Source organism: Diadema antillarum, unplaced genomic scaffold, assembly GCF_040938485.1.
Source record: "Diadema antillarum isolate AM-2024a unplaced genomic scaffold, OU_Dant_1.0 seq00000657_RagTag, whole genome shotgun sequence".
NCBI lineage: Eukaryota > Metazoa > Echinodermata > Echinoidea > Diadematoida > Diadematidae > Diadema > Diadema antillarum.
This window is the reverse complement of record NW_027271569.1, coordinates 617,501-629,402: the sequence shown is the minus strand read 5'-3', so window position 1 is coordinate 629,402 and position 11,902 is coordinate 617,501. Positions and strand designations below refer to the sequence as shown.

Sequence of the window (11,902 nt, the reverse complement as noted above, 5' to 3'; positions counted from 1 at the left end):
ACTCCTTGACCGTATTATAAATCTCAAGCCCATCCAGGGGTTTTTAGTTCAGTTACCAAAATGTGCAGATTGTCCAAAATGTGCAGGCAAATCCACTTTTAACTGTACATTTTGGTAACAGTTGATCCCGTCAGGTATAGGTGCACTATCGGCACATTTTGGTAAATTACCAAAATGTGCAGTTACCAAAATGTGCCGTATCACACCGCGATTCACAAGTTTGTGATTGAAATATTTAGAACTAGATTTCTAGGGATTATTCTTTGACGTTAAGGTTGGTAGAATGCATACTTTATGAGAAAGTGACCCATATTCATCATTATTGTTATCATCTCTATGTGTATGTGTTGAGATGCCGTATATGACGAAGAAGATTCAATCATCAATTTGATGATCGAAAGCGATCAAAGAAGATCAGAATGTCACAAGTGTGCGTCAAAAGTTTGTATCAACATTATCTATTCGTTAGAGTAATATTGTGATTTATACAAATTTATAATCTATTCAGCTGCACAGAAATAAGAATTTAACATGTCAATGAAAACATACTCAAAATACGTGCTTAACAGCTTTCAGAACTCTTTAATTATACATTATTGAGGCTTTTAAATGTCATCGCAATCTAAATCTATGTGACTGATATTACTCTTTTAATGATTTTTTTTTTTATGATGCAGAAAAATGTAGAAAAATGTAGAAAAAACGAATACTGCCAATACTGGAAAGACATGCAACGTCACTAAAAAATAATGATCATTCTTCACAATACATATAGCCGCAGATGTGTGTTTTGTGTTTGTTTGGTTTGGTTGTTTTTTGTTTGTTTGTTTTTTTGGGGGGGTGGTTCTGTACTGTTTAGTGCTTTGATGTCTTCTGCATCTTTGCAGACATCAATTCACAATGATTTCGAGGACTCAATAAACACTCTCACTTGTTACCTCATGGTGGTGTGCTTGTGTTCCCGTGAGATAGTCTGTTTACCAAGGGTGTTCTCGGAATAACTTTCATGTCAACTTAAGATACTGCGTCGTACGTTTATGATTATTGGGCATGATGAATACGCGCCCCCGCGTTTGCGCGTGTTGTTGTGTTTTTCCACCACACTTTGAATAGTGATGTTGAAATGAAAAGACAGCGTATTTCCCCCGTCAACGGGAAAATGGCAACCGAAATACGATCGCTCTCAGCTACTCCCATATTTTTCCCCTTTCATGATTTCGTCTTTGTTTTTTTCTAGGCAAGGAGAGAAAAAAAAATCGACAGAGACCTCTTTATTTTGCTACATCCGCCATTGCTTGTATTGAACAATCATACAAGATGCTGCTCACCTGTCCTCATTACAGGCACAAGCAAACTATCTCGACTGGCTTGCCGGAAATGGTTCTTGTTTTGAGATAACCGTCCTTCATCATTCACTAATATTGACCCCCTTTTTCCCATCATCCTCGCTAGAGCGGTGACATGCGATACGACCCTTCTGAGATTGGCACTCACCAGGCCCTGTTATTTCCCTTGATTGTAACTCACTCATCTGCTTTGATTTAATAGTTACACTGTCGTTAACAATGAAAAAACATACACTTGACGTATAGGGATTCATTTGGAAAGCTCATTAGAGATTGATTCGGAAAGCTCAAAATTGTAGTAATTGTAGACATCAGTGTAAAGATCAGAATACATGGAATATTATGAAATGTTGTTCTATCATGTTAGCAATATTAGATGGATGCTTATTGATACACGATAAAGATACTTAATGGAAAACGCTCATCAAAGAACAGTGTCTTTGGTGGCTTTTCGCTGACCACAACAGTGTCGTTGGCATGTTTCACATTAGACGTCACGAACGGGTTTTGCGAAATCTGCATGCTCGTTAGATATGTGTACATGTAAAAAGAAGTACCACGTGTCTCTTTTACTTTATATTTTTTATTCAAAGTTCGAATGGAGTCATCCTTGACTTCTTCTACATTCTAAAAAGGCACGTATTGATTTCTAGGAAGTAAATGTAATTAGATTATGGTATAGAAATATATATAATTCAATTGGAGGTCTGCGATTAGCAGTGGGTAAAAATCTATTCAAGTGAATCAATTTTCGCGTTATATGTATATACAACAAGTACAAGATTAAAGACTAGTTAGATTTAGAGGGCGTCCAAGAAACCTTAGTTGCAATGCCATTGATATGGGGGATTTGCAGGTGATTGCAACTCTTGTGCAATACCCCCTTACAACTGTCCTCCCTAAACGCTCACAGTAACTGTAACAACGATGACAGTAACAGCAACAGTCGAGAATTCAGCAACATACACATAGAAACCAGAAGGAAACAAATGGAAAAATACCAACGTTAGTGCTGCTGATAACTCAGATTGCTCTGTACCAGTTATTGCTTTCCCAACATTCAGGATCTGTACCCTGTCGAAGAGCGTTGCCATCGTTTACAATGTGATATTCTCTCTGGAAAGGTTCCTGACAGTAAAGCAGCGGGACTTCAATCGATACCTCCCTCCCCCTCCCCCCCCCCCACCCCACTGCTGTACGTCCTCTAATTTGTGGAGCGTCCTTTTTTTCTCCAACTTTTTCATTTTTCCAACGCCCTCCTCCCTTCATCCTCGAAACTTCTCTCGCCTTTACTGTCAATGTTTTCCTCGTCCACTGTAGGAGCTCACAGGATTCTCAAGTCATTCGGAAGAAGATCTTATGAATTTGTGTACATTTTATCCGGTTGCTGCTGTATACTGTCGAAAACTGCCTGTTGACTGTTTTGATACTGTCAAAATGACATTTCGTACTTGCTGTTAGCTATCGTTGACTTCCTTTATTATAAAACCATTCATTGTCATTTTAAAAAAAGTCAAAAAGCTTTTGTTTCGTGGTGGCATCAAATTCATATTTCTCTCTTACGGACTTTTTATGAACTCATTGTAATAATCGCTATCACTTTGCTTTCCTCCTCTTCGTCATCGTCCATCGCCTCCTCCTCGTCTCTTCCGATGTCCATCATTTCTTAATGAAGAGGCTGTTGCTGCAGCTCCTCCTTTCCTTCTTCCTCATCTCTCTCCTTTCTTTTCTTCCCCTTCGCTCTCTTCCCTTTTATAGACTTCCTCCGGTGCCATGTTTCTTCGACAGGAGATGCTTCCTCGTCAAGCACTGCGAACAGAATGAGGAATTCAGCTCCACGAGTTTGGTTTTGTACTCCCTAAAAATCAGCAATTGCACGTCGTAAGAGCACTCTGTGAACAACTTATGGCGTTCTTACGATCATTTTTGACCATACGAAATCTGCAAAAATCTAGCGTGGTTCCTACGTTATTGTTCTTACGACGTTCGTATGGCCGCCTAATGAAAATGGGGTTTCGTACCATGTGGAAAAAAATCTTGGATAAGACCATCGACCAGGCTGCGAACTTACGAACAGTTTAAGAAAGGTTTCCGAACGATGGTTTCGTACGGCCTTCCTAAGAAGATATTACGAAATGGTCTAAAAATCGTTCTTACAGCGTTCGTAGCAGTTCGTGCAGGTATTTTTGACCGAGCCTTAAATTGATCGATTGCTGTGCATGGATTTGTTCTTTGACACTATATCGATCACTGGTCTTTATTAAAATTCTCTTTTGTATCTCTTCGTATTTCATAAAAGCCAACGAAATTGGCCCCTGGTCGGACGTCTATGCAAGCACTTGACGACAAACACAAGACAAGACGAAGGAATTTTAAAGAACAAGAAATCCTGGGGGAGAAAAAAAGAAAGAGGAAATTCTCTCTTTGGGGAATATAACCCGTGATGAGGCCAGAGGTGTTGGTGTTCTACGCGTCCTTCCTGGCGTATGCGATGTCCCCATCAGCCGTGGCAAGGAAGACCATGTCCTGGCAGCGGCCGGGTTGCCATCTCGTAGGTGAGTGACTATCTGAGGGTAGACTGCTTGGTTACAGTTTGTTATTCCGAAGGTTCATTATTCCGAAGGTTCGTTCATTCGAAAATGAAATAAGGTTCTTTATTCCGAAGGATCGCTTATCCGAAAACGAAATAAGGTTCATCAGTACGCACCTTCTTTCATATTTGGATCAAGAAACCTTCGCAATAACGAGCCTTATCTATTTTCAAATTTTAGGGAATTTGGATGTTTCGGAACAACGAACCTTCGGAATAACGAATTTTCGGAATAATGAACCTTATTACATTTTTGGATTAACGAACCTTTGAAATAACGAACATCACCTGGCTGTTTTGTGTGCCATTCTCCATAGTCGTGGCAGAATTGTTGATGAGTCAACGACTGTATGGACCGGCAAAACATAATATCATCTCTATTCATCCGTGCATCACTAAACAAATGAAGACTAGTTTTAAACTTCGGATCGTCAACATGTCTACAAAAAAGCCAGCATGTCCTTCTTTCTTTGTTGATGTTTTTGTTTTTGTTATTTAAGAGAGATTCTAAGTGCATTTATGTTTATGTGAACGATGTGTTTTCCCCTGACCAATGTACTAGGATAACACTGTCCTTCGCGAGAATTGATGTAAGATAGTAGTACTTAACGCATGCAGATTGGGGGAATCCCTTCTCATGGGACCCCTATTTCATGCCCTATCCAAGGGGAAAGTGTTTTCGTATATAAGCAAAGACAAAATATTTTTGGCTCAAAGGTCCCTCTGGAAATCAAACACGGTATCAGGCATACTTGAGTCAAAAGCGCTGTCCACTGCTGCACCATTTCGCCATCCGCTAAACTATTTACCAATAAGCCCATATCTCTCGTGAGGGACATTCTTCAGAAGGCAAAACGCCATGCTCCAGTGTCGGTTCCATCACTCTTCAGCGTCAACATTTGGGTTCATCGTCCCCTTTTGTCTTCAATTTAAGAGATATTTTACAACTGTTTTACAGCATAAACTGTAGGATGCTTAATTCAAACCAGCATTTAGCAATTAAGATTGATGATATTGCAGAGAAAACAGGAAATCAACCAAACTAGATAATACAGTTTGTGCCTTTGCCACAGTGGCCGTAGTCTCGGCTTCCGCGTTCAAGACGCTGAGATTCCCTTGTTTGCAGATGCTCCTTTGAACTCCAATTGAGCAACACTTTATGAGAAGATAAATTGAACGAGAGGGGACGGGCACAAGAAATGAATGCAGGCCTCCTCTACCTCCTCCTTCTCCTCTTCTCCCCAGTCGGATATTGCGTGGTCTCCGCCCCTCCCTCCTGGCCTTATTCATTCATGATTACCTACACATCTGGAGTATCGATATCAGCCATAACTTCGCGATTCTGGCGCCGCAAGATCCGTACCTTTATCACCTCGCTTTTAAAGGGTCGCGTATAGCACGCTAACGCACAGACACAAACATACATAATTATACACAATCATACACATACACACACGCGCCATTTTGTCCGTCGTCTGCGGCTGACGGTCGATAAAATCCTTACATTTTTACCAAGCCTGAGTATATGCACAGCGGATGTCGATTGATAAACTTAACATAAAACCAGTCCCGAGTTTGTGCACACGAGGCAGAAACCATTCTGAGGGACAGTGTTGCTGAAATGATACATTGGAGGGCCTTAAGGGCATACATTTTGTAACCTTCAACCCTCTTCCAATCTAGATCAAGAAGAATTAGGCAGTCGGGTTGTTCTCAAATATGTTTGGACACGTTCCCTTCACTAAGACTTTTTAAAATTAATTATTTGATGGGTTTTTGCGAATATCATCTCACCAAGAGATGGATGCACATATAACAAACACATCTACTCTAGATCGAGAACTGGTACACCTAAAATGCATTGCTTGTTGGTCCCTTTGTAGGTAAAATCTAAAAGTTGTTATCTCGCATGACCCGGAATTTTTTCTTTTTAAAGATCAGGAGAAAAATAAAACAGAAGGAAAAACCTTTTTTTCCAGGGTACAATTAATCAGATTTATGTAACCTTAGCCGGAATCATCAGATAGGGAATGCAGGATTTTGTGTTGTTTTCGTTGCTGTTTTTTTTTTTCAAAAGGTACATGACATTCTCAAGACATCGTCTTTGGGCAAGGTTCCATCGAGAGGGAAAAATACCTACCTGTAATGCATGATCTTCTCTCTAACCACAAGTAGGACAGGTAGTTTATGCAGTGTCGATAACTTAATAGGTAAAGAACATTGGTTGTTAGTCTGGCTCCCTGAGAAGATGGCTGAAATTGGGTTAATGACAGACCCCCGAGGGCCACTCCAGGAAGGCTGCACCTGGTTTTGAGTTCGACCTGAAGCTCCAACCCCTATCATTTGGGGAAACGTTTTCTTTTCATTCATGTTGCCTCTCTAGCATCCTTGTCTACCTCTTTTTTCTACCAAATGGAGTATCTCTCTTCTGAAAAGCTATCTTTCCCCTCATCAAAATGGTTAAGCCCTGCCGAAAAGGAAACCCAAAACAAAACGGGACATGCACTTCTTCTTCGTTTCTGTTAATGAAATGCAATTCAAATTCCATATGATATTAGCCGCAGATGTGGAATGTAAATCTACCAAGGTAATAAAAAATAATCATGCTCATAAGAACTCAGAAATCAATTGTGGTGATGCACTGAGTAATATTATTTCCGTCGTATTTTGAAGAAAAAAAATGAATTTGAGAGTTTTTTTCTTGAAAGTGGTAATCTCAGAAATTTGATTGTTATTCGTGCTCGAGCCACCCATGGCTCATTAAAAGAATAGATATTAATGGTTACTTTTGTGCCCCGCCTCCTCCCGAAAGACATGATTCCATCGTACCGTATTCCAGGTGTTATTTTTTTTCCATACCAGGACATGTCACATTTGTAAAATTACAGAAACGTGGTTTGAAAAGCAATGATGCTATTTCATGAATTTTTCAGAAACCGACACCAAATTACCACTTTAAGGACAAGCACAAACAACAGCAACAACAAAATTCGGACATCACGGAGATGGAAAATTGTGCTTCCTATGTACGTGACCTCCATCCTTACAGCTTCTTGCGTATGTGACATAGCATCCTGTCATTAATGCTTAGATGTATGAAGCGTGTTTTTTTTTTCTTTAGCATCTTGTTTAGCAGGTACACTGAACTTAAGTCAGTCGCCGCTTTTGATTTTTACGCAATGACAAAAAAAAAATCAAATGCTAAGATCCACGTATCAATCTTTTTGAAAAATATGCAGAACGAACAAAGAAGAATTTTCGTAATGGGTGTGCATCATTGCTTTCTTTATTACAAATAATCATATCTTGTACTGCATTGAACCCACCGTTTCCTGGAAGCAGGCATCAATCTAGCAAAGAAAAAAAATGTTTGGAGAGTAAAACGTTCTATCTAAAGCTGACCGAAAGGGAGAGGGGCAATAAGGATGGAAATGTTCTGCTTATTTTTAGCATTAAAGATTAAATGAAAGAGTGTTATGATTGATGAGGACACATCAACAGCACGCTCCCAAAGCCCACGTTCCTAAACCAAGGGCATTCCCATGACAAGTAGGCGGTTTTTAACACGATTTATGTTTTCAAGAGAATGCATAACATCGACAACAGCTGGAATGGAACCTGCGTAAAGCTTTTTCCCTTTTATTTCATTTTTTTTTTTACTTTCTTGTCCTTCCCACGTTACAAACCGCGGGCAACTATGGCCAAATTGTTATCAATCACATCAAAGCTTTGGCCTGGTTACGTCAGGGTATCGATCACGTGCGATCCCATTGAGTCTCGGCAAGAGAATGAATCCGAGATATACGCTCATGATGAACGAACCAATAAAACGGCATGAACCTGTCCAATGGCACTCCTTTATTCGCCAAAAATATCACCTTGTGAGAACTGTATCCGCCTACCTCGCGTTTGATCAGCACTATGCATCACCGTCGCGCTTTTCAGCCAGTCAGCCGGTGGAGCAAAGCTATAGAGAGAATGATAAGATGGAGCTCACCAAGCTTTAATGTTCTGACATCCAGTGAAACACGCGAGTTTTAAAAGAACTCATTACATTACAAACACATGCAAATCAAAGATTTCTTTAATTATTCAGTCTCAATTCTTCTCTATGAAAATAAAAAAAAAACAGACATGATCAGATACAACATGAAAACATGGAGCTCAAGGTCCTGTACTTCATTCTGCTGTAAATACACAAGTGTAATAACTGTCGCGCGACTCTCAGTGTACTTGAAAGCCACGTCAAACCAAACATCCCGATTCGTCCTGACTTTCTGGATGCCTTTCCGTCTGCTTTTGTTTTTATTTTTGTCATAATATGCTTATCCTGAACAAAGCGTGGATAAGGATAGGGAAAGTAGACAACATAAAACAACGACTTCAGCTCCTGACGGAAGGAAACCACCCATCCATCAAGTCCAATAAACGTCTTAGCAACTGCTTGTGGTCGAGGCAGATTGATATTAATAAAGTTCACGATATACCGTTAGCCGTGGGCAAGTTTATTCTCATTAGGCGGAGACATATATGTCCCTTTTTCTCGTTACATTTTGAGGTCATATTTTCATCTCGTCTACTCATATTTTTGATATTACTTTTAACATGTTTAATCCACTGCATTTGAGATATTGTGAGTACCAACAAAGTTAAAGCATGGCGCATCTGGTTTAACCCTTTCTTCTGTGCTAGTGACTTTTGGCAGTGTGTACAATGCTATGGAGTTTTATGTTTTATGCCAATCGACACTCAACACACACAAACAGTCAGACTATGACTTATGGAAATGCTGCACATAAATTGCCCTATTAACTTTCAGATAAGGAAAGAAAACTCATTTTCGGTGCGCTTGCACAAGCCTTTGTACCTAAAATGTTGATTCCCGTAATTTCACCCACTGTTGAAATGGAAGAGTTGAGCAGTGTTGTTACACGCAAACTCCAAACTTTTCAACGAAAACTAGCAGATGGCAGCTTCTGAAATCTTGCCCTCTCATAATTTCTCATTGATTATGGCAACAATGAGGATTCATACGTTGCTACCCCTCACCTGCCTAGTGTATCTCCGTCGCTATAATTATTTTGTACCTTCTCACCAACAGGCTTTACAAAAAAGGTTGAGATTCCCGGATGTTACGTGGAGATGGTGCCCATGAACGCTTGCAAAGGTTACTGCAACTCATATTCCTATCCAAGCGACCTGGTGACCCTACTCTCCAGTGGGGGTCAACACGAGTTCACGACATACGGGAGATGCTGCTCAATCAAAGATACACACAAGGTAAGAGCGTTAGAATTCTTGGAAACTGTGTACTTAATCATATTTTAATCCAGATCATAGTAAATCGAAGATTTAAAAAAAAAGCAATGAGTCATTTGTAATGATGACGATTAGGATTAGAATTGATAAGTGTGTAAAAGCTGTGAAGCATTTATTGCAGAGGTAACGATTTGAATATCAATTTTGTATTTGGCCAAGTACTGAGTACTAGTATTTGATTTTCATTTGCTATAGCAGTATGTTTGTTGTTAAGAATAATGAAGAGTGTCTCGCAAATTGCATGTAAAATTAAAAAAAAAAAATCTAAAACGCATATCATGTCTGTGTGTCTTTGTGATCGTTAGGGTTTTTTGTTGTTGTTGTTGTTATTGTTATGTTGAACATGAATGCCCGTTGTCAAAACGAGATGAATTGTAAACCATGTACAAGTGTCAGTCTCGTCCATGAGTGATGTTTCCCGTTGCTTATCGTGGTGGAGATTTATGTTGTTTGTTGCATTGTCTGAAGTTATGTACAAACTCAAAATACTGTGTGTAACACGTTGAAGAGCAATACACCTGTCAGCAGACATTTATTTGCACCATTTAGGTACCTAAGTCCTGCGACTGTATGCGCGTATGTGTGGGTGCGTGTGGATGGTAACATTTCGGTATTCCGAAGGTTCGTAATTCCGAAGGTTCGTAATTCCGAAAGTGCAAAAACTTTGTTATTCCGAAAGTTCTCTAGAAGGTCTTTTTTTTCTTTTCTTTTCACATTTTCGGATGAACAAACTTAATTCCATTTTCGAACTATCGAACCTTATTTCATTTTCGGATTAGAGAACCTCTGGAATAACGAACCTTCGGCGTAACTAATGTCATTTCGTTTTCGGACTTACAAACCTTCGGAATTTTCAACCTTCAAAATAACGCCACTGAATGTTCGAATTAAGAACCCTATTTCTTTTTTGGATTAACGAATATCTCAGTGTACGGAATTTGTTTATTTCGGAATAATGAACTTCAGAAAAACGAATCTTCGAAATAATGAACATCGCCCATACTGCACATACCAGGTTAACGAGCAATACACTTGTCAGCTGAAATCTATTTGCACTATTAAAGTATCTTTGACATTTGACTGTGTGCATGTGTGTGTGTGTGTGTGTGTGTGTGTGTGCGTGTGTGTGTGTGTGTGTGTGTGTGGATTGACTGGTGTGTATTGTACGTGGAACGTTGCTTAACGTCTGTTTCCGCTGTGTTCTATTGCAGGTGGACGTCATTTTAGAATGTGAGAACTACACGCGGAGGATCGTGACGTTCAAGTCGGCTGCAGAGTGTCAATGCAGTCTATGTAACATTGAGAATGACTGAGGACCACGCGACACACGACCCTCATTACTTCTCACGACTCTTGCTTGACTATCAAATAAAGCTAAATATTTTGCACTGAGAACCTTTCGGTTTGGGTATGTGGTAACCTAGATTACTTTCAAAGAATAGAGTTCATTGAAGAACGCGCACAGCCATGTGTACGAAACAATGCACGAATCATCCTGACTATCCTGCTACCAAAACGTAAATTCATTTATGTCTTTCTGTAAATTGTATAAATTGTTTATTCCTAGGAAGGATAACACTCTTTAGCACATTTTGTCCCTAGGTCAATTACACAATTTCGTTGTAGATTGAGGCACACGCACATGATTTAACGCACAAAATTAATCCAGGGTGCTTGTAAAAATGAATGCACAACAATGAAGCAGACATGTTGGAACTGAAACTAAGGAACTGCATGTTATTTCTCATCTTTATGCGAAAACAGCATTCCATCTTGTCAATGATGTAGTTATGATATTTGAACATGATCTACATTTCATAATGTTTGAAGTTTATTGCTCTCGAGAAGATGTAGCGAGTTGCAATATCGAGGGTTGATGTCGGATTCAATGCCAGTTTGTTAACGAAGATAAGAAGTACCCTTGGCATAGAGGATAATCCTCTCTCTTAACTAATACAAGTCTTACTGCTTTGCTCTTTGGATATTTAACTTCTAGTCATGTTTTCCCTGGAGCTGCATCAGCTCTTAAACTCAGTCTCTTCCGAAAGCCAATGAGACTCGACACAGATGTACCCTAATGTCGCCCACTGCGCTGGAGTGCAGTATAGTGACTCTCTTTTCGACTTTGATATTAAGACTCTATTACTCTTTATGGCGTCTTAATCTCCATTCGAGACGTGAGTGTATGAGAGTTTCGTTTGCCTGGTATGGAAGGAATTAATGAAGAAGCTCTGTAATCATCATTGGCCCTGATAGAGCTCGTCCGGATGTCATCTTCATATTATGTTGCTGCTTTAAATTAGACAGAGATACAACCTTGAAAATAACAGTGATCATGTGACCAGCATGCTCACACTGGAGCACGATCTCGACGGCTAAGAATGATCAACTTCAAGTACTAGTTCTGATATACAAATCGCAGATGCCATTTCAGTGACATCTCAGTAATATTTTCCAGAAAGACACTATTCTCTCTTTGCTGATCATCTAGTTGCGTTTTCTTTTCTGATTTCGAGAGTATACACTTCAAATCATTTATTCATGCTTTGTTTATATACATCTTATCTCACAAAGTCTGAATGTATATTCCCATTAGGTGTTACTACTGGATAGAGACAAAAAATGCATGAACTTTACTAAGAATAGT

At 39.5% G+C, this 11,902-nt stretch overlaps 1 protein-coding gene across 1 annotated transcript; it reads left to right on the top strand.

Annotated features, from left to right (window-relative positions):
• The first annotated feature begins 3,789 nt into the window (after positions 1-3,789).
• Positions 3,790-10,587, top strand: LOC139736601 (thyrostimulin alpha-2 subunit-like). The gene is made up of 3 exons (XM_071647348.1): positions 3,790-3,901; positions 9,038-9,216; positions 10,467-10,587. Exons 1-3 carry the CDS (start codon positions 3,790-3,792, stop codon positions 10,566-10,568), a joined length of 393 nt encoding a protein of 130 aa, XP_071503449.1. The 3' UTR covers positions 10,569-10,587.
• The last annotated feature ends 1,315 nt before the right edge of the window (positions 10,588-11,902 follow it).